The sequence below is a fragment of the Hyperolius riggenbachi genome, chromosome 1, assembly GCF_040937935.1.
Source record: "Hyperolius riggenbachi isolate aHypRig1 chromosome 1, aHypRig1.pri, whole genome shotgun sequence".
NCBI lineage: Eukaryota > Metazoa > Chordata > Amphibia > Anura > Hyperoliidae > Hyperolius > Hyperolius riggenbachi.
The window spans coordinates 501,345,576-501,368,854 of record NC_090646.1 but is presented as its reverse complement, the minus strand read 5'-3'; the positions used below and the strand labels follow the sequence as shown (position 1 = coordinate 501,368,854).

General features: G+C 44.8%; 1 protein-coding gene across 2 annotated transcripts in view; it reads left to right on the top strand.

The window, feature by feature from the left end:
- The window catches only part of SFSWAP (splicing factor SWAP), a 209,272-nt gene extending 204,403 nt beyond the window's left edge, over window positions 1-4,869 (top strand). For both annotated transcript variants that reach the window (XM_068243455.1, XM_068243456.1), the window contains one exon: window positions 4,408-4,869. In XM_068243455.1, coding sequence (XP_068099556.1) covers window positions 4,408-4,473 — 66 coding nt within the window. In that variant the 3' untranslated portion in view covers window positions 4,474-4,869. The remainder of the gene's footprint in view (window positions 1-4,407) is intronic.
- The last annotated feature ends 18,410 nt before the right edge of the window (window positions 4,870-23,279 follow it).

Below are 23,279 nucleotides of genomic sequence, written 5' to 3'. Positions count from 1 at the left end.
CATAGGTGAGCCAGTATAGTTGCCTCCGGTATAGGTTAGCCAGATAGGTGCCTCCAGTATAGGTAGCCAGTATAGTTGCCCACAGTATAGGTTAGATAGGCAGGCGTCCCCGTTATAAGTTAGATAGTTAGGTGCCCCCAGTACAGGTTAGCTAGGTGGGTGCCTCTAATATAGGTAGCCAGATTAGTTGCCCCCCGCATAGGTTAGATAGGTAGATGCCCCCAGTATAGGTTAGTTAGGTAGGTGCCTTCAATATAGGTAGCCAGTATAGTTGTCACCTGTATAGACTAGCTAGGTAGGTAGGTGCCCCCAATACAGGTTAGATGAGTTAATGCTCCCACTATAGGTTAGATAGGAAGGTGCCCCCCAGTATAGGTTAGATAGGTAGCTGCCCCCCAGTATAGGATAGGTAGGTGCCCCCCAGTATAGGTTAGATTAGGTAGCTGCCCCCTCAGTATAGGTTAGATTAGGTAGCTGCCCCCTCAGTATAGGTTAGATTAGGTAGCTGCCCCCCAGGTTAGATAGGTAGCTGCCCCCCAGTATAGGTTAGGTAGATGCCCCCAGTATAGGTTAGATAGGTAGCTGCCCCCAGTATAGGTTAGATAGGTAGCTGCCCCCCAGTATAGGTTAGATCGGTAGCTGCCTCCCAGTATAGGTTAGATAGGTAGGTGCCCCCCAGTATAGGTTAGATAGGTAGGTGCCCCCCAGTCTAGGTTAGATAGGTAGGTGCCCCCCAGTATAGGTTAGATAGGTAGGTGCCCCCCAGTATAGGTTAGATAGGTAGGTGCCCCCCAGTATAGGTTAGATTAGGTAGCTGCCCCCTCAGTATAGGTTAGATTATGTAGGTGCCTCCCAGTATAGGTTAGATTAGGTAGGTGCCCCCCAGTATAGGTTAGATTAGGTAGGTGCCCCCCAGTATAGGTTAGATAGGTAGGTGCCCCCCAGTATAGGTTAGATAGGTAGGTGCCCCCCAGTATAGGTTAGATTAGGTAGGTGCCCCCCAGTATAGGTTAGATTAGGTAGGTGCCCCCCAGGATAGGTTAGATAGGTAGGTGCCCCCCAGTATAGGTTAGATACTTAGGTGCCCCCCAGTATAGGTTAGATTAGGTAGCTGCCCCCCCCCCCCCCCCCCGGTATAGGTTAGATTAGGTATCTGCCCCCCAGTATAGGTTAGATTAGGTAGGTGCCCCCCAGTATAGGTTAGATTAGGTAGGTGCCCCCCAGGATAGGTTAGATAGGTAGGTGCCCCCCAGGATAGGTTAGATAGGTAGCTGCCCCAGTATAGGTTAGGTAGGTGCCCCCCATGATGGAGGGGGGAGCCGCAGCCGCGGGGAGGGCAGCCCGACCTCTCCCTCCCTCTCCCCGGGCCGCCCTCCATGCGATCCCCCCTCGGACGGACTCGGAGTGCAGAGTTATTATGCGCAGGGAAGCGCTATAGAAAACTACTCACCTCGCTGGCTCCACGCGCTGCTCTCTCGCCGCCAGTCTCATCTCTGCCTACACGCTGATACACACACACGCTGCTAAACAGGAAGCAGCGTGTGTGTGTATCAGCGTGTAGGCAGAGAGAGGAGACTGGCGGCGAGAGAGCAGCGCGTGGAGCCAGCGAGGTGAGTAGTTTTCTATAGCGCTTCCCTGCGCATAATAACTCTGCACTCCGAGTCCGTCCGAGGGGGGATCGCATGGAGGGTGGCCCGGGGAGAGGGAGGGAGAGGTCGGGCTGCCCTCCCCGCGGCTGCGACTCCCCCCTCCATCACAGCGCCCCCCTCCCAGCAGCGCCCCGGGCGGCGGCACGCCCTGCACGGCCGTAGAAACGGCCATGGTTAAGCCCAGACTTCCCCAATCCAGTCTTCTGAAGCATCCTCACCCACCTTCAAGTTGTGACCGGACTTCAGCACTAGTGTAATGTAGTATTCAGTCCATAAAATATAGGGGTGGTGGGACATGAGTGCGTCCCAAGGAACGAAAAATAAGGTGGTTATCAGTCTGAGTAACTCTACAGTCATTGGCCTCAATTCACTAAGCTTATCTCCTGTCTTTAATAACGTTTCTAGAGTGGTCACCATGGTTATGAGGCATGTCATATTCAGGAAACATTTTACCTCAGGCAAACCTAAAGTTAACTCTTCTGTCCTTAAATTAACTCTTCAATCCTTAAAATAACTCCATAGTTAAAGACAGGCTGTTTATTAACGGCGTGTGAAAATAACTACAGAAGAGGTAACTTAAGAAATGAAGAGATAAGATAACTCTCACCGTGTGGTGGTAAGTTTACTTTTGCCTTATTATCTCCAGCATGATCTTAGTGAATTGAGGCCATTATCAGTTTTCAGTCTACAGTCATTCTGAAGAGAAGCTGAACCCTGAATTCTTATCCTTTACAGTGAGAGAAAACAAGGAACATAGTCCTGTCTTAAGTAAGATGGGGACTGTACACATTTGTTGCCCTCAAAAGAAAGTCAGTAGTTGTATAGTAAGGCTTCCACAGATGTTTGACTGCTCTGGTAAGTGTAGCTGCTTGAGGCACCTTACAAGTCTCCTCAGTAATATCAGGTTAATGATCCATCTCCTTAAAACTATAAAAAGAAAGAAAAGGTTGTTTGATATAATCATCGCTTTACAAGACCATAGGATAGGAATAACTCGAGTGATGTCATTCCTTTGCAGGTAAGGAAGAAAAAAAACAGTTTTGTGAAAGTAATACCTTTTAATGGCTAACTGATAAAGTCAAATTGTGCAAGCTTACAGGTATCTATTCCCCTTCTTCATGGGAGGGGAAAGGCTCTGGGTTCTCGTTTCTCTCCTGGTCCCCTCATTCCAGCGCTGTCACCCCCGTTAGCAGTCTTCAAATGATGGGTCTCAGACTGCTCTCTTCCGCCATGGGAGGCGGAGCCCAAGTGCTCCCAAAGACGAGCGGCTCGATAGTGCGAAAGTGCAAGTGCGCTCTTCAGGCACGTGCAGTACGGAGCCACCCATCTTCGGGAACACTCACGCTTCCAAACCCTCCCGTGCAGGAGATTTTAATGGGGGAGACAGCGCTGAAAGGCAGGGACCATAAGAGGAAGGGGGAGGCTCTATATGACCCAGTGCCTTCACTATCCTTGGGTAAGTATCTGTTTAAAAAAAAAAAGCTTCAAGTTTTCTTTATTATAATGCTGCATATACAGTATATTCCTGCGTATGACTACTTTTTAACCCTTGAAAATCATCAGAAAAGTCAGGGGTCGTCTTATACGCCGGGTGTCATTGATGCCAGGTGATTTGCCCTATCCTGTTACCGCCTCTCAGATCTCGCTGCTGGGGACTGTAGTGAAGCGATGCAGGCGCACATGTGCGAGATCTGAGAGGCAGAGGAGGTGGTAAATAGGATACAAGGGTGGGCCAGAAGGGTGAAAGAGGCGTGTTTTATGGGCACAGCAACATCTATTCTTCCATACCGCTCTGATAAACAGGTAGACAAGGAGAGCTGACCAATCCACTTATGGTATGAAGAGGGAGAGAGTTGACCAATCCAATCGCCTGTATACTGTTGTTATATACTGGGTACCACATACAGTACAGCTCCAGTATCTGTTCATACATAGCACCACTATATGATTTTTTTTAATTTGGTGTGCGTGGAAGAGGGGTAGTCTTATACGGCGAGTATATCCCAAACTCTATATTTTAACTGGAAAAGTTGGGGGGTCGTCTTATACGCCCAGTCGTCTTATACGCCGGAATATACGGTAATTATTACAGCAGATTAAGAAATTAAAGTAGGGTGGTATTTCTATGTGCCAATTGCTCCTGTTTAGATTTCATTGTTTTTAAACTGCTATATAATTATCACTAGGTACATAACAGTGCTTGGTAATTTGATTTAGTCTGTACTCTGGTAGAATAAATATGATTAACAGTGCAATTTTAAATGCAATATAAATCTCCCATGTAAGCTAATAATTCCAGTGGTTAAAAAAGGCAGAAGAGAATAATGTTATCATTTAATTGCCTTCATATTTAATACACCTTGCGAATGAATCTTTTCATTACACGCTGGAGTCAGAGACTCCCGGAACAGAAGTGCTTGCGTTTGTGTCACAGGTAACCTTTGTCGCAGAAGCTCTTTGGCTTAAACACAGAAGCATAAAGAACAATCTGGCACTTAACAGTGTAGCAAATGTTATCGCACAAAAATAGAGCGCAGTGTAAAGTGGCTTACAGGATCATTTGACACCCTGATTGTGCAGTTAAATTTAATGGGCTGTTTATGCCAAACTCTTAACACATCACAATTCTGACTTTATTAAAAATCAAATCGCTTTAACTAACATTCATTTCACCAAGCTTTGGGATTTGTATTCTGCAGAATAGTAAAACATGTACACAGTTATAAACAGCTTCTTTTTCTCTTTGTCTCTTTTGCAGGATCTCATGGCTAAAGTCAGAGCAATGCTGGCAGCTTCCAAGAACGTGCACTCCAGTGCGTCTTGATGTCTGTACTATGCCGGTTCACATAAGGATGATGTAAGGACAGATGGCAGTCTGTGATACTCTGCACTTTCCATCTTCAATGCAGTAATTTCATGCGATATCTGTGTGAAATCAAATCAGCACTCGGTCAGTTTTTCTTTGACCCTTTCAGGTCGGCTGTTTTGGAAACTGTGTCTTCCTTGATTCAGACCACCATCATCAAATGGAAACTTTCTGAATAATCAGCGACCTAAAGTGACTGCTTGTCCAGCCACCAGCTGGCCTTTGTATCATTAGATGCGTTGCCCGGGAACCATCTCTGCCGTGTACAGTGACCAGCAGTTACCCTGTGTATATTTGTATAAATCATGTTTCTGTATTAAGTGATGCAAAATAAAACCTTTTTTTTTTTCAAAATTTTAAAGATGTCAGCTCGTTGTTTTAAACAATAAAACCATGGAAATTGCTAGGGCTCAAAAACCAATGTGGCTTCACTCTTATACAGATTTCAGGTTAAAACTGTATTAAAAAAGTTTTAGAGCCCTTTTCCACTAGCAATCGCTAGCGTTCGCGCTAAACGCTAGCGATTGCGATTCAGCAAAGTACAAGATTTCCCTGCGATTGCGATTTTGCTATGCAATGAACTGCATACCAAACTCACGGCAAAAATCGCTCCACTGCGCGATCGCGCTTGTGTAAAAACCCAAATTGCGGTAGTGGAAATTACCTACGTTAAAAAGCAAACTAGCAATTTTAAAATCACTAGCATTTTGCGATTCAGCATCACAATCGACTCTAGTGGAAAAGGGCCCTTAAAGAGTAACTGCAGTGAAAATCATGTAATGTAAAAAGTGCTTTGTTTTTACAATTATTTATAAATGATTTAGTCAGGGTTTGCCCATTGTAAAATCTTTCCCTTCCCTTATTTACACTCTGACATTTATCACATGGTGACATATTTACTGCTGACAGGTAATGTCTGTGAAAGGGGATGCTGCTTTTTTGGCAGTTGGGAACTGCTATTATTTCCCACAATACAACAAGGCTCCCACAGTGTGATGTCAGTTGCTAGGTGCTGACACCACACAGTGGGAGGGGTTTCACCACAATATCAGCCATACAGCGCCACTGATGATCCATTTGAGAAAAGTAAATTTCTCATGGGAAAGGGGGTATCAACTACTGATTGGGATGGAGTTCAAGTCTTGGTTACGCTTTCTTTTTAAGGTATGTGTCATGGTTTAAAATTCAAATCGTAAAAAGTGGATTTAAAGTCACCATGGAAATGAATCGCGTATTCTGATCTGTTTATTGCATTTTATTTTTCTATCTTTTGTTTTCCTTTGTGCAACCATTCTTTGTGTATGAATCTATTTTAAACCCGTTCTGGCAGTGTATGGCACAAGTGCTGAGGATCATGGGAAACTGTTCACCAGCAGCACACTACTTTGGCCATTTTCCCATTACCCGTGCAGGAAGACCGTGCAAGCTACATTGTGTTGCAGTAAAGGTAGCAATCACTTTAGTGAATTTCAGCAACGGTTTGCCACAATGTGAAAACGCATGTGGTGATTTTCTATGGGGCCGCTGAGTTTTTGGTAGGCAGCTGCGATTCTGTATAGCGTTAAAGATAACCTGAACTACTTTTCCATACAACGCATGGAAAACTTAATTGAAGTCTCTGACTACTGTTCCAATCTCTGTTCTTCCTGTTTAGTAAGCTTTACCTATTCAGTTAGGAGACCGTGGGCAAGACTCCTTAATACTGCTACTGCCTATAGAGCAGGTCCTATTAGCTGCAGCTATGTCCCTTTGAGTCTGCCGGTAGAAAAGCACAATATAAATGTTCTGTGTCTTGTTTGGACTGCGTTTCCTGCAGACAAAAGTCCCTTACTGTTACCATCTTATTGTTTGTTTGATTCTGCACATTCATTTATATGTAAATGCTTACAAGACTTTAGTTTAGCTTTAATTCCAGTTTAAGTAGACTCCAATGAATCTTTAAGCAGAGCCAGAGAGAGAGAGAGAGGTGATACTAATTACCTGAATTAAAACCCATTCACACAAGTTTATGCATTTTGCATGAAAGGGATTATGGTGCTCCATTTCATGCTTCAGTCACAAAGTCCAGCACATAAGTTAGCAGAGTCTTCAGAGACTTTTCAGACTCATCGCTCTTTCCTGACCTTTTTTTCTGGGCATCAGTCACTTTGATGAGCCAATAGCACGCTGTAAGGACAAGCATGTTAGAGTATTTGAAGCACTTTAGAGAGTATTTAGCGGATGTGGATACCAGTTGGTGCCTATAAGAAAAAAACAGGCTTTTTACTTTCAATGCTGCTACACTTGGAAAAATAAATCTGCCTGTAAAATCTTTGGCTTCTCCATGCAGCCGATTCCTGTTTACGATATACAGCTGTTTTACCTTGGAAATTACCCCAGATTTTGAACGACATTTCTTGAAACCTCCACAGTGCAATACTTTTTATTACTTACAAACTGTTCAAATACATTTTTTGTGTGCTATTCTCTAAGTTAAGGAAACAAATCGGAAACAAATCTGAGTACGAATTATCAGGGCTGTGGAGTCGGAGCAATTTTGGGTGCCTGGAGTCGGGAAAAAATGCTCCGACTCCTAATGAATTTGTAGCTGTAATTAAAATAGAAAATATGATAAAATGTTCTATTTCTCAGATAATAGTCATTAAAAATAATGTATATATACAGTAATACGGTAGCTGTGTTTAGTCCACAAAAATGAAATAAATCAATCAAAATTAGTTACTTGTGCTGCTTCAATAAAGCAGTCCCCGTATTTTTAAAGGAGTTCTGTTAGGGGTTTCTGAGGAGGAAAACAGACACTTACCTTGGGCGTCTATCAGCCCCCTGCAGCGGCAATGTCCCACGGCGGCGCCCTCCCATCTGCCGTTCTCTGCCACCGGCCCCGGTCTAGCGCAGCATGGGATCCAACTGCGGCTGCGCTACAGTGGCCTCGCACCCGCTCGCTTCCGCCTGCGGCATCGGAAGCTTACTGCACAAGCGCAGTACAAGGCTCCGTTGTACTGCGCCTGCGCAGTAAGCCTCAGATGACGCAAGCGGAGGCGCGGCAACGCGCATTATTCGTCTGTGTGACAGACGAATAATAGCCCGGTGCCGGCTGCGGGGAATGGCGGATGGGAGCAGGACGGCGTGGGACATTACCGCTGCAGGGGGCTGATAGAAGCCCCAGGTAAGTGGCAGTTTTTCTCCTCAGGAACCCCCACAGAATCCCTTTAAAGTCAGATATACATATCTGGTTGTGACTGTACAGTATATATGATGTGTACACAGGAATCTCTTATATATACGAAATAACATCTATGCTGTAAGTATAAAGCCTGATGTGTAGCCGTGTCACTAATAGAGATGGTCAATGAGATGGAAATAATTCTGCATTGATGCTGGTTTATGCAAATGCACTCTCTTTGAAATCAAATAATTTGATATTTTGTTAAAATTTGGTTTGGTGACTGAATTAAAGGGTACCTGAGGCGAATTAAAAGAAAAGCTTTATACATACCTGGGGCTTCCGCCAGCCCCCTTCAGGCCATTCAGTCCCTCGCTGTCCTCCTCTGCCACCTGGATCTTCTGCTATGAGTCCAGGTAATTCAGCCCGTCAGAGCAGTCTGGCTACGTGCCGCTTCCACAGCCAGGAGCGTTCTGCACCTGCACAATAGTGCTGCGCAGGTGTAGTATGCTCCCGGCGGCGGAGCACTACACCAGACTGGCTCAAGTACCTGGACTCATAGCAGAAGATCCAGGTTGCAGAGGACAGCGAGGGATTGATTAGCCTGAAGGGGGCTGGAGGAAGCCCCAGGTATATATAAAACTTTAATTTCATCTGTCTCAGGTTGACTTTGTTACACAGTAGTACTATACTCTACATCAGTGTTTCCCAACCACTGTTCCGCGGCACACTAGTGTGGCGCAGGATGTTGCCTGGTGTGCCAGGCGGGGATCCCCAACCTGTGGTCCGCGGGACGCAGGACTGTCCTCTTCCTCCCCCCTCCCGCCCGTCCCCGCGGCCGCCGCTTTTATTACCTTAGCATCGGCCGCTCTCCCCTCTCCAGCGCATGTATTTATTCAAGCAGCGTATCTCCCGGCTGCTCTGTGTAATGCGCAGGAAGCAGGGCTCGGTTACCATAGTAACGGCGATACATATCGGCATTACAGGAAGTCGCTGCTCTGCTTCCTACCGCATCACACAGAGCAGCCGGGAGATACGCTGCTTGAATAAATACACACGCCAGAGAGGGGAGAGCAGCCGCTGTTAAGGTAATAGCGGCGGGGACGGGCGGGGGGCACCACCTACCCATACTGGCTATCCCGGGGCACTATACTGGCTATCCCGGGGCACTATACTGGCTATCCCGGGGCACTATACTGGCTATACCGGGGCGCTATACTGGGGCGCTATTCTGGCTATACTGGGGCACTATACTAGCTATACCGGGGCACTATACTAGCTATACTGGGGCACTATACTGGGGCACTATACTAGCTATACTGAGGCAACTAAACTCCCTATACTGGGGCAACTATGCTAGCTATGCAGCCGCACCCCAGCCCCCCCCCCCCCCCCCATAGCCTGCTGCGCACGGCACTGTCCACTAGGTCGCAAAAAACACCCGGCCCATCCGGACTTCCTATCACTAACCTGGAGCGGCTGCTTTGAGAGCTGCATAACGCGGCTCAATCTGACGTCCAACTTCAACACCACCATGCGTTGCATTAGGGGCACGTTATGCGACCATAACGTCCCCTAAAACGCAACGTCTTGGTGGGAAAGTAGCCTAAATGTACATGTTAGGAAAAAATAGCTTATCATTGACTGGCATTTGAACAAGTTTTATCACAAGTAAAGATGGTCAGTAAGATGCTAATTCTGGCTTACATGCAAATTGTATGCAGCTTGGAACTGCCAATCAAAATTATCAGGAAGCGTCCAAGGTGCATAAAATTTGCATGTTTGAATTGTTAGCATCTCCATAACCATCTCTAATCAATAGCCCTGTCCCAGTATGTCCTACCTTATGATCAAAGGGATGGACAATGAGATGCAAATAATGGACGGCAAATTCTGTAAGCAAATGTATATAGCTTGAAAATGGTCTAATCCTAGTGGCCTTTGCGTTCCCTGTAACAGCAACGCAATGCAATGGATCAGGAGAGCGGCACCGCACATTATCCACATGTTGTCGCATACAGTCAATTAAAAGTATGAATCACTGTCTGCAATAGTATGTGGTGCGTTATGCCACTAGAGAGGCTCAAATCCAAACTTGGATGAAATCCGGATAGTTGTTATCCGGATTTCATACTGTTAAATCAAATCACCTGTGCGGTATGGGCAGGGGGGTTAATCTTGCCTATCTCACGTCTTCTTAGGTCCGTCCCTCAGCGATGCCCATGATGCGGTCCATGCACGTCACGTAACTACAAACACTTCCTCCAGCCCAGGAGGAAGTGTTTGTAGTCACGTGGCCGCCACTTGGACCGCATCGTGGGAGGCGCCGAGGGACAGACCTAAGAAGACGTGAGATAGGCAAGATTAACCCCCTGCCCACACCGCACAGGTGATTTGATTTAATAGGATGAAATCCGGATAACAACTATCCGGATTTCATTCAAGTTCGGATTTGAGCATCTCTATATGCCACACACATTATACTGCAGCACTGTGAATGTTGCATAGGTGGTGCATTGCAGCATGGCCATTATGCCACAGTGCACCACTGTGAAGCTAGCTTAATTGATTTTCTGCATCAACTCTGGATTATTTGCATCTCATGGATCATACCTTTCAGTAGACCGAATTGTCATACTACAATCAAGTTTATTCAGAAGAGTTTGCTGAGAAAATTATTACACCAGGTGAAGTCAATAGCAATGAAAATATAGGCATTTACAATGTGCATATTCCGTTGCAATACCATCAAAACACTACAGTGCTGAAAAGTTGCAGTGTGCGTTAAGATGTGTGGTGCAACTATACAGTGAGGTATACAGTACAATGAAAGGATGCTTCACTGTAAATGCACACATTTTTGGTAAATGCACAGCATGCTGTGCATTACTCTGACAGGAGGACAGCAAGTGCTTTGAACATACTATAGGAATATCATTGCCTTGTGTTGGGATGTGCCGATATGTTCTGCTGATACAGATTCAGTGTGAAAAGACCTTAAAGGGAACTGAAATTAAACATAAAAATGTCACTTACCTCGGGCTTCTACTAGCCCCCTGCAGCTGGCCTGCGCCGTCAAGGAACAATCTTCCAGTCCCCCGCAGTGACGAAGTTTCAATTTCGCCGAATAGAGCCAGTCAGCGGCCACTGCGCCTGCCCTGGCCGCGCTCATCCTCAATCACGCTCTCACCACCGGGAGCATTCTGCGCATGCGCAGTATGAGAAAATCTCATACTGCGCAGGACGCAGGGGGCTAGCAGAAGCCCCAGGTAAGTTACATTTTTATGTTTACTTTTGGTTCCCTTTAATAAATCATGTTTTATAAATGTTTTGAAGAAATTAACTAAATATGTGAACAAAATGACAAAACAAAATCTTATTACTTGTTACATTTTTCATTTAGAAATTAACAATCCTTTTACTAAGTACCATAGCTAACTTTTGTCTGTCAAGGTAGAATCAAAAAATAGCTGAAGTAGCTGTTGGTTACTGCTAGTTGGTAAGTAGCGTCTAACGGTTGATTTTTGTGCATTCATTTAGAATTGATAGACAGTGTGGGGGAGATCGCATGACACTTTAGTATACACATTATTTCCTCTGTAGGATTTCGGTTATGCCCAAACGCTGTAAGCCTGGGGAAATAATAAGCAGAGTTTTGCACTTGATTAACACTAGCTGAGATGGGGTGATTTACGCTGTCCACTTTCTAAACCTTAAATATTAAACCCTCTGCTTTCAGAAAAAAAAAGTGTTCACGTCAAACCAGGTAGCTAAAAGACCCCATTCAGAGTCCCTGTTTGATGACGTAGATTTTTTATTTTGGGTCAGTATCTTAATAACGTTCCATCTGTTGGTTTAGTACACATTGACATGAAGTCCTTGAGGACAGCGGTGCTGTAAACTTTTTAATTTGTCTTATAAATTTGCCAAGGTGCTGTTCTATTCATGCCAGCTGCCCTTGCATGATTCATGTCGTAATGCAAAGTGCTTGGTCTCTGGCCAGTCAGAGAAGGCTGCTGCTCATTTAGCTGATATTTGCCTCCTCCGATTCTCTGCATTCTGAGCTGTAGGATTTATTTGTGGACAGAAGGGGGAAAGTCTCATTCGGTAAAAGTACCTGCTCTCTGCAAGAACAATTAAGCTATCTAAGTGGATCTGGCAATGAGCCCCTATGAGTTTTGGCAATAGAAAAACCTTTACGCCGTCGTACTGTAATTGAATCACAATCTGAAGGATGCTCTGTGCTCAAAAATACTTGTCTAACAACGGAGTGCTTTGTGAGTCCAGAAGACCTATAATTAGTTCATCATTGGTGATCAATCTCATTGTAAAGTGTCTTCTCTGCAGCTCCTCACTCACTGTACTCTTCTGGTGTTGTCCATCAGTTGCTCTGCATTTACATATTGATCTCCTCATTAGTGCAGTACAGCTGATTTCTACTGCAGAATTATTTATTACAACAACTGAGCATTCTGCTATGCTGATAAGCAGTCTCTTAGCACGAAAAAGTAAAGGAAAAGCTAAAATACACCTAGTATGTTATAGGTGGTAACCGTAAATAAATTTTGCCTTAGATAACCAACTGTTCCTAGTTTCAACTTAAGGTATGAAAATATCAGGAGAAAACTCACGGGCCATAGGGGTTAATTCATTAAGCTGCAAACACTGACTAATCTTTACATGAATATTGTAAACATAAGCAGTTTTATTGTTATTTTCACCACAGTTCCTCTTTAACCACTTGCGTACCAGCAGTCTCTGGCTATTTAAGGACTAGAGACTACTGGTACTAGAAAAAGCCGCCTCCCGACGAAACGTTGCACATACCTGTTGCTCTTGCCAACGCTCTTCCATCGCCGCAGGCCCCTCTCTATGCCGGCAGAGTGCTGTCCGCCGGTTAGGAGCCGCTTTCATTGGCTCCTGACGCTGTCTATCAATGTAAGCCAATGTGATTGGCTCACAGTGATCATGCAGTCAGGAGCCAATGAAAGCAGCTCCTAACCTGCTCACAAAGCTCTGCCGTGTTAGACAGCTGGGCAAGTGAATTGTGGCAGGTGCAGAGCAGCAAGATTGGTGGCAGCGGCGGGTGCGCACAGCGGGGAAGGAGAAGTCTTCGTCCTGTCAGCCACCTGCAGGCGGTAGATTTCTACCAACACGGTCCGGAACCGGTTAAGGCATGGAGAGCCTGACAGAATGTCAAGATATCGGTTTCATACAACACCGTTGTTTTATATAAAAGAATGCTGAATGTAAACTTCCACTTTGTAAGCTGCTTGGCTGTTATGCTGATCCAGTGGCTTTAGTGTTTGAGCTACTCACCCAGGACAAGCATGCTGGCTGGTTGCTTTACTTGGACTTTATTGGCTACATACCCTTAGTAATCAAAACAGAAGAAAGCTACAGACTGACAAATAACTAGCGTTCTAAGGTTTAACGCTGATTGGAAGCCACTGTATAAATGAGAAGTTCATTTACAGCTTCTGGTTTTCATAGATTTACATAGAATTCTGACAAAACATTCTGCTATAATAGGATTTAGCCTGTCTGGAAGTAGTAATTTCTCTCATGGCTGTCTAGTAGCCTTATGTGTGTGACAGGCCTCTTCCAATGTGTGAGAAATTAATTTATCTGAGAAATGACACCGATAGCACTTGATAGCGCAACAAATCTTGTTGGAAGGAAATTGGGCCTCTCTTTTTATAGCTTGCACAAAATGCATTAAATTTAAAAGTCTCAATACTTCACTTTTATTTTGTTCATTCCATCTCAAAATGATTTCTAGTCCCAGATGAGAAGTATGTGCCCCATATTGCTGTTATCATCGCCCATCTTTGCAGCAACTCCTCCTCTACCCAACCTTCATTTTATAGAAGATTGAGCACTGCTTGGGGCTGGGAGCACACTAGGCAGCGCGGATACCATGCGGTTTCTGCCTTTTTGCATCACTATTTTTGGTTGTGTTTTTTGTATGCCTTTGTGATGAAATGCATTTTGCATTTGTGGATTTCATGCGGGGGATTTTTTGGGGGCGTTTGAATTTCTTCCCTTTTTCAGTTAAGTAAAATACAGTATCCTATTTATTTAACAAAAAATGCAGTCCTCTGCATCATTGAAATACATTGGGCTTGATTCACTAAAGGGTGCAAAGTGTTAGCACGCCAGTGAGTCTGTGGTGTATGGAGAAAACAAACTGCTGCCAACAGGTTTGTGACTCAATGTAATCCAAAATGTCCTCATTGTAAAATAACAAACCTTTGACTCACAATTGCTAATTGCAAAATTAATAGTTTTGTATAATACATATAATAAAAATAATACACGTAATCTCTCCTTTTGAAATAGATTTGTGATATCCTAATTGATAAGTAAGTTTTATTTTTTTCTTTTATTTCTATGTATGGGAATTTAATATTTGGTAAATTGCATAAGAACTATGATGCAGAGGCAAATGTAGGTAAATTGGGCCCCCTGGGTGGGTATTATAATGTGTAGTCTTGGATGAATTGGTTGTGTCCAAGTTGAAGTGAAGCATGGCCTATAACAATAAAATATTGCAATAGGTCAGCCTATACATATCCCCCAAATAACATGCAGCATGTCCCCCAAAAGATTTAAAGGGGAACTGAAGAGAGAGCTATATGGAGGCTGTCATGTTTATTTCCTTTTAATCAATACCAGTTGCCTGGCAGCCCTGCTGGTCTATTTCTCTGCTGTAGTATCTGAATAAAACCAGAAACAAGCATGCAGCTAGTCTTGTCAGATCTGACTTTAAAGTCTGAACAACTGAAACACCTAATCTGCTGAATGCTTGTTCAGGGGCTATGGTTAATAGTATTAGAGGCAGAGGATTAGCAGGGCTGCTAGGCAACTGGTATTGCTTAAAAGGAAATAAACATGACAGCCTCCCTATACCTCTATCTTCAGTTCCCCTTTAACCAGGCAGCAGAAGGTCCCCCAGATAAAAACTAGAATCTGTATGGAGAACACCAAAGATGCTACAGAGCAGTGCCCCGAATAATGTGCCCATGGCACATGCCAATACCTGCACCCCTGCAGATACGCCTCTGCTATGATGAGAGAAAATGGTCTGGCGTGTAAATTGTGTGTATGTACGGCAGTGCAGTACGTCTGGGGTTTTCACTGTGATATTTATGAGCAGTGTTGAACTTTAAGAGTGAAATTCTCTGTAGGAAATTTAAATTGACGAATTAAAAAATAGTTTTTTTTTTTCTTTTTGAGCAATTTTTTACATTTTTGCGGCTAAGAATCAGGTAAGATGCATGAAAATGAACCTTTTGGGTATATTTTGGCTTGAATGAATTAAGAAAGTCTTGATATGTCACCACCTGACTGTGATTACGCAATGACTTATAGGACATCTGAGAGGGATATGGAAGCTGCCATATTAATTTCCTTTTTAAACAATACCAGTTTCCTGCCTGATCTTTTTGGCTGTGGTAGTTCTCAATAACACCAGAATGCATGCAGCTAATCTGGTCAGATATGACAATGTCAGAAACCCCTGATCTGCTGCATGTTTTTCAGGCTAGATTCACAGTGGGACGTTGCATTTTAATGCCACGTTAACCACTTCCCAACTGAGGGGTTTTACCCCCTGACCACCAGAGCAATTTTCACCTTTCAGCGCTCCTTCCATTCATTCGTCTATAATTTTATCATTACTTATCGCAATGAAATGAACTATATCTTGTTTTTTTTCGCCACCAATTAGGCTTTCTTTAGGTGGGACATTATGCCAAGAATAATTTTATTCTAAATGTGTTTTAATGGGAAAATAGGAAAAAATGTGGGAAAAAAATTATTATTTTTCAGTTTTCGGCCTTTATAGTTTTTAAATAATGCATGCTACTGTAATTAAAACCCATGAAATGTATATGCCTATTTATCCCGGTTATAAAACCGTTTAAATTATGTCCCTATCACAATGTTTGCCGCCAATATTTTAGTTGGAAATAAAGGTGCATTTTTTTCAGTTTTGCGTCCATCCCTAATTACAAGCCCATAGTTTATAAAGTAACAGTGTTATACCCTCTTGACATAAATATTTAAAAAGTTCAGTCCCTAAGGTAACTATTTATGTATTTTTTTTAAATTGTAAATTTTTTTTTTTTTTTTTTTAATTACAAAAAAAAAAATTGGGGAGTGTGGGAGGTAAGGAGTTAATTTTTTGTGTAAAACAAGTTTATTTGTGTGTAAAAAATGGTTAGGATGTAGTTTTACTATTTGGCCACAAGATGGCACCATTACCAATTTGTTTCATAGTCCTTCTGGACTCTTGCAGGAAGTAGAAAGAGGCTGGGACTTTGCTATTTTTTCACAATGATCGGGCTGCTCAGCCGAGCGGCAGCAGATCATTGCGGGGCTGAGATCAACGAACGGGAATGGATTTTCCCGTTCATTGATCTCCGGGCGAGCGGGCGGCGGCGTGTTTACTAGCGGCGGGCGGCGTGTTTACGAGCGGGAGCGCGGACAGCGGCGGGAGTGCGCAGAGTACGGATTTCTCCGTCCCTGGGGGTGAAAGGATGGAAAAAGGGGGGGAGAAATCCGTACGCGCGGGGGTAAAGTGGTTAAAGTTGCACCGCAAGCTTACAACGCAACACGCCCAAAAAGTGGCAACGCATCGTTACCGTCGCATACAGCAGATACAGTAAAAAATACAGGCAATGAAAAGTATGCTTCCAAGTCATTACTGAGCATGTGCAAACAGTCCAACGCAGCTAATAACGTGTATAACGCACTGCATGCAGTACTTTCACTTAACGTGCAGCGTTAGACACCAATGCAACGTGTGCACTGTGAACAGGGCATTGATTTTTCATTGCAGTCAGTTATTCTGCGTTAAATGTTGTTTTAACGCGTGACTTTAACGTCCCACTATGAACTTAGCCTCAGGGTCTATGGCTAAAAGTATTAGAGGCAGAGGATCAGGGGGACTGCCAGGCAACTGGTATTACTTAAAAGGAAATATAGCAGCCTCCATATACCTCTCACTTCAGGTGTCCTTTAAGCTCCTTAGCGGTATGCCTGACACTGTGTCGGGCATACCGCTCTCTGTCCTCAGGAGTCCCCCATAATTAATTTGCTGCAATGGCTGTAAAACCTGGAGCTAGCACTAGGCTAGCTAGTAAAGATGTTCGGCACCCCTGGATCCCCCTTGATCCCCGGGTTTATACATTACCCAGCCTGGATCCAGCAATCGCGCAGCCTCCCTGCACAACTCCGGTCTCCCTATGGGGAGGATCGGGTTTGCGCAGGACGTCTGCAACATCATGTGCGATCCTCCCCATAGTGAAGACCGGAGCTGTGCGTGGAGGCTGCGCCGATCGCTGGATCCAGGCTGGGTAACGTATAAACTGGCTGGATCCGAGGTTCCGGACACCATTACTAGCTAGCCTAGTGCTAGCTACAGGTTTTACAGTCATTGCAGCAAATTATTTAATTATGGAGGCGAAAACTAACAAAACCTCCTGAGCGGCGTAATGCTCAGGAGGCTAAATAAATCCAGGTTAAGTTTACAGGAATACTTTTGTTCTGCAATGATGCACATAACAGTAGTAAATTAGACCGTGTGTTTCTGCCTTCAGTCTGTGCATTATGGCCTGAATTCAGGCTGCTGCCTATGCTTTTATACACACAAATGATGATTTGTGCCTACACACTTCATGCCTACCGAATACCTGATTGGAGGCATATGGGTGCCACAAAACGCATACAAGGAAACTCAAAAAGTGCCATGGCCTGCCAAAACTACAGATTATTGCAATCAGCAAAGTTGTCTAATCCAAGTACCATTCTGGTGCTTCGAGCTGCTCAAAATCATATGTCTGCAAATGAGAGCAGAGGAAAGGGTTGCCTACATGTCCTTCCTCTCAAAAGAAAAAGTAAGTGGCTCATGATGTAATAAAAAGTGGAAAAATACAGTATTTGTACTTTCCTCATGTACCATGGCAGGGATCTATTTTCTATTAACTTATGTTTATTCTCATACAGCAGTACATTTTGAGCAAGGTCAGTTTCCCAGCAACCGTTCACATTTCTATACTTTTAAGTAGCAGCTTAGCAGTGTGTATTAACCTTTTAAAATAATCAAAACTAATTTCCTAACCTCAAAAGAAAGATATATAAACATGCATTGATAGTGCTACTTGAAAACAGATAACCAAACCAAATTAGTCACTTATGCACATTCCTATACATGGCCTTCCAGACTATTCATACAGTCCAGTCTATTGAGTTAAGGTCCAGTGACTGACTTCCATATCTCCCACCATTGTGTCAAAATCTGTAGTTGGTTTGTATATTTCATCAGCTATAATTTACCATTGTCTTGTATTGGTAACTGTTGTATTGTTTATTTTGTATTATCATACTCTATTTTATTGTACAGTGCCATGGAAGTTGCCTGCACTATATAAATAAATAATAATCTTTCTTTACTTATTGATTCCTATAAGGTATAGTGATCAGACCTCCAAGTGTACCTGGGACTAGAGATGGCCCAAACGGTTCCCGGCTAACTTCCGCGGGTTCGCGATCGCGGAGAACCGCAAACTTTTCCGGAAGTTTGGTTCGCCCTCCCTAATGAATCATTAGGGTCAACTTTTACATCACAGTCAGCAGGCACATTGTAGCCAATCAGGCTACACTCCCTCCTGGAGCCACTCCCCCCTTATAAAAGGCAGGCATTGCCGGCCATTTTACTCACTCGTGTGTTTGCAGTAAATAGAGAAGGAACAGCTGCTGCTGCTGCAGACTTTCATAGGGAAAGATTAGTTAGGCTCTTGTAGGCTTCTTAGCTTGCTCCTTGCTGATTCTTATTGCTAAAATAGCACCCCACAACAGCTCTTTTGAGAGCTAATCTTGTTCTTGTGTCTATTTTTTTTTCTGTGTCCCCTTGACACTTGTGTTGCATAGACAGCCTTGATAATTCCTTCTGTGTGTGCCACTGCCAGGCCCAGCACATTCAGTGACTACCTGTGTGTGTGAGACAGGTGCACATTGTAATACCCATCACTGCATATACCTACCTCCCTGTTGTTCACAGTGCACCCACCTACCTACATGAGTTGAGCGCACGCAGTGTCACTGTGCCTATCCACTACCTGTCTGTGTGTGACAGGTGCACATTGTAATACCCATCACTGCATATACCTACCTGTTGTGTTCAGTGCACCCACCTACCTACGTGAGTGCACGCAGTGTGATATACCACTCTGTGCATACCTGTTAACTGCACCTGTGTGACTGCACATTGTATTAGTCAAGTCAGTGCATACCTTTCACTTCATCCCCCCCCGATATGGACACAACGGACAAAACAGGTAGAGGTAGAGGCAGACCCAGAGGAAGGCCACCTGGCAGGTCTGTGCGAGGTCCTGTTAATGTGATTTCGTGTGGCCCTGGCCCAAAGTACAGTGCTCAGAAGAAGGCACGTCCCATCAACTCCCAAGATTGTCAGGACGTGGTTGACTATTTAACACAGAACACCTCATCTTCCACAGCCACCAGCGCTACTACAAGCACCACATTGGTTGCATTTGACACTTCACAGGAGTTAATTGGTGGGAATTAACTGATTCACAGCCATTATTGTTACAACCAGATGAAGGCACTAAGCAAGATACACCACCTCATATGTCTGAGTTAGGCGGCGACACTATGAACGTAACGTGTGAGGAGGAGGAGGATGAAGTACCTGCTGTTGGTGCAGTTTTGGAGGTGTCTAAGGCAAGCGAAGCTGGGCAGAATGATTATGATGATACGGAACCCGCATGGGTTCCTAATAGACAAGATGATCAAGGGGACAGTTCAGAGGGGGAGTCGGAGAGGAGTAGGAGGAGACGAGTTCCTGAAAGAAGCAGGGGGAGCTCGTCGTCGGAAACAGCTGGTGGCAGTGTCCGGCGCCATGTATCGCCACCTATGTGCAGCCAGCCAACATGCCCTTCAACGTCAGCTGCTGATGCCACCATAGTGCCATCACCCCAGGGTGGCTCAGCGGTTTGGAAATTTTTTTAAAGTGTCTGCCTCAGATCTTACTACCTCCTGATGGTAAACCAGATAATGTAAGTTCTTAATTCCGTGGTAGGTAACTGCTCCTTTACTCCAGCACTGCGCCGCTTTGTTTTGTGACAGAATCCACCGCTCTCTGTCCTGCAGTGTCAGACTGGGAGGTGGAAAAGCTGAGGAAATCCACCTGCTGGCCAAGCAGCAGAAACCCTGTGTTATCACTTCCCATAGTAACCTGTGGTAAGCAGGTCTGGCCCTAGACTTTTTGCCGCCTGAGGCAAAATTAGAAAAAAATCGCCGCCGTCCCCCCCCCCCAGCTGGGGGGGGGGGGGGGGGGGGTCGCCGAGCTGGAGGGGCAGCGGGCAGAAAGGGGGTATTGGCTTAGCGATTGGGGAGGGGGGGTCGCCCCCCCCCCTCCCTTGCCTGGGTCCCCCGATCTGCGCTGCTCCTCCAGCGTTAAACCAGCGTGCATATCATTAAGAGGCAACGGGCGGGGGAATCACTCACCTCTTCCGCGTTCCATCGTGCGTTCCACTGACGTCACTTCCTGCAAGGCCGTCCACTTACAATACAGTGGGCTGCGTTGCCGGAAGTGACGTCAGTGGAGCACACGATGGAACGCGGAAGAGGTGAGTGATTCCCCCGCCCGTTGCCTCTTAATGATATGCACGCTGGAGGAGCAGCGCAGATCGGGGGACCCAGGCGAGGGAGGGGGGGTCCGACCCCCCCTCCCCACCGCTAGGCCCAATACCCCCTTTTCTGCCAGCTACCCCTCCAGCTCGGCGGGCGGCCCCCAGCATCCAAGGACAGGCGGGTGCCGCCCCCCAGATCTGCCGCCTGAGGCAAATGTTTCACCTCGCCTCATGAGCGGGCCGGCCCTGGTGGCAAGTCTTCACTGTGAGCAGCAACACCTGATTACTGCTGCTTGGCCAGCAAGTGTATTTCCTTAGTTTTCCCAGCTCCCAGTCAAACACTGCCATCCTCTCAAGCCGCCACAGTGTCTTTCTCCCTTTCTGCTTGTTGCTCCGACTGCAGCTTCCACCTTCTGCATACGTCATTCCCCTCCTCTGCTCTGGCAGAATGAGCAATCTGTAAAGCTAGAGGGGAAACCGATCGAGCAGACTCCACCTACAGTTGAACATACACGTAACACCAGGGTACTCACGTTTAAAAACTTAATTTATTGCCTGTAACAATATCCCAACCCAGGGGTTTTGGCTTCTGCACCTTCGTCAGGGGAATCTCCTCAGGGAGATACCATTCGGTAATTTATGACCAGTGGTGCTCATTCAATATTCGGGTATCCAAACTACCCAGATAATCCGAACTTTTTACCCCTATCCGAACTTTGGATTGGAATCCGAATAGTTCTGGAAATCCGAATAGCACTATCCAAGGTAATTCGGATTTCTATTTGAAATCCGAAATCTTGGTCGGATTTTTCAGTCTGGTATCCGAGCAGAAGGTTTTTAGTGCAAAATGAGAGAGAGAGTTTTACCTTTCAAAACGTTTTGTAAGCATTTTAAAGGCCACTTACGGTTTTCTATCCGGATACCCAAATCTGACCAGATATTGGGTTCGGATATCGGATTCTACTCGGATACCCAAAAGTTCGGATTCGGATATCCAATTCGGATCTGGATATTTGGGTATCCGGATCCGAATCAATTCGGATTTTAAAAAGGGGTATCCGAGCATCCTTGTTTATGACTAAGCTCTATCAGAATCGCAAATTGCATTTACTGAATGCACTAAATTTCTGTGTATACGGTAAAATGGAGGCTAACCCTACCGGAATTGAGGCCAGTGTGTTTGGGGCCTAAATGTGTCTTTAAATATCTTTAACAATAATCATACAATTGGTGTTGGTAAGTACAATAAACGGAGGATCTGTTGGATGCACACTGTATCAGGAGGCCTTACTAGTTTACTTCCTTACAACCAGCAGATTTTCTCAATAATTGGGGATTCATTCGACTAAAGTATCTGAGAGTGTATTGAATCTGCAAAGGATCTTCCCTAGTGTCTTTCTGTCAGTTTTCAATGAAACAGAATAATGGAATGGAATAAAACTGAGGAGAGTTTTCACCTATTTTAGAAAATGTGCTTTCGGCATACTGAATCGAACATGCTAAAACCAGCGCAGGAGATTTGGGCGCAGCGCAGGAGATTTGGGCGCAGCCGGCGCCACCATAGGCCGTAATAGCAATTTTAGGCTATAGCAGGCACAGGGAGTAACTTCAGCGCCGTCAGAGGACGGAGCTGAAGTTACTTTTAAAACATAATAAGTCGGCTTCCAGCAATTGCTGGAAGCCAAATTATTTCATTCCCCACCATCCATGGCGGCCTGGAGGGGGAATAGTATTTAATATGGCCGGGACTTGTGGGGCAGCAGGATCAGCCATATAGCGGCTGTATCCTGCGCCCATGTCTCCAGCGCCGTTATCTCTCGTACGCTACTGAATGCCTTCTAGGCCAGGCTGAGAGAACTAAATAAGCTCAATTTAAAAGATATGCTTGATACTACAAGACTGAGGCTGGTTGCACACTTATTAATTGCAGTGAGATACAGTGCACACAGTCGAAATCAGCCGTAATATGACCCTGCGCCATGGTGCGGTGATATGGTAATATGCTTAGCACCACCCCCGGCAGGAAGTACGTCACTGGGATTCCCATCAGTCCGCACATGCATTGCTCCTGTCCTGCACACTTACTGCGTCGCCCATTGATTTGCATTACTGCACAATCCATACAGTTGGCACAGATCATGTCGTAACACGCTGCAGCCATTGCAGCGATTTGGATGCTTCCAGCGCACCGCATTGCATTGCATGAAGTCTGCAAGTCTCCATAGACTTGCATGGCCCATGGGGCAGGGAAAAGTAATGCAGTGCGACGCCGTATGCAAGGGGCCTGAAGACTAAATACAAGCAATGTGTTAGTGGGTCTGAATAGCTGCTGCCTTATGGTACACATGAGGCCGGGGAAAAAAAAGTTGATAAAGTGGTCTGAGACTCTGACATTCAATAAAAATGTCCTACTTTTTATTACTTATACAGTTCTCATATTTGCTTTTGTGCACACGTAATATTGTCTGCCTACAAATTACAAGTTTCCAAAGTGTCGTTTTTCTTTCCCTGAAAGCTAGCATTGCATTTTATTCTTTTTCTATTATAACTGCTTTTTATTATACAGTATATTAAAATCTTCTAATGAGCTATTCTGAACAGTGTGCATACCTGGAACATAGACAGTTTCTCTGAGAGTGTTTGTTTACATTCCAGTGTTGATACATTTGTGTTTAACAAGTAAAAAAAATAATGTTATCTCCAGTTTGGATGCGGATTTGAAGCTGAATAGCAGGAGAGAGTGCTGTGTTTAACCATTTCAGTGATGTTCTGCTAGAATTTTTTTCTGGGATAGTAGCTTGTAAGCTGTGAGGAATCTTTAGAACAAAGTAGAAATGCTGGTTTTCAGACCACTTTAAGATGAAAGGCTGAATGCAGAAATGTGAGTTTTAGGGTTCACACTGAATCTGTTGTTATGCGCATGCAGCGCATTGCAAATTATT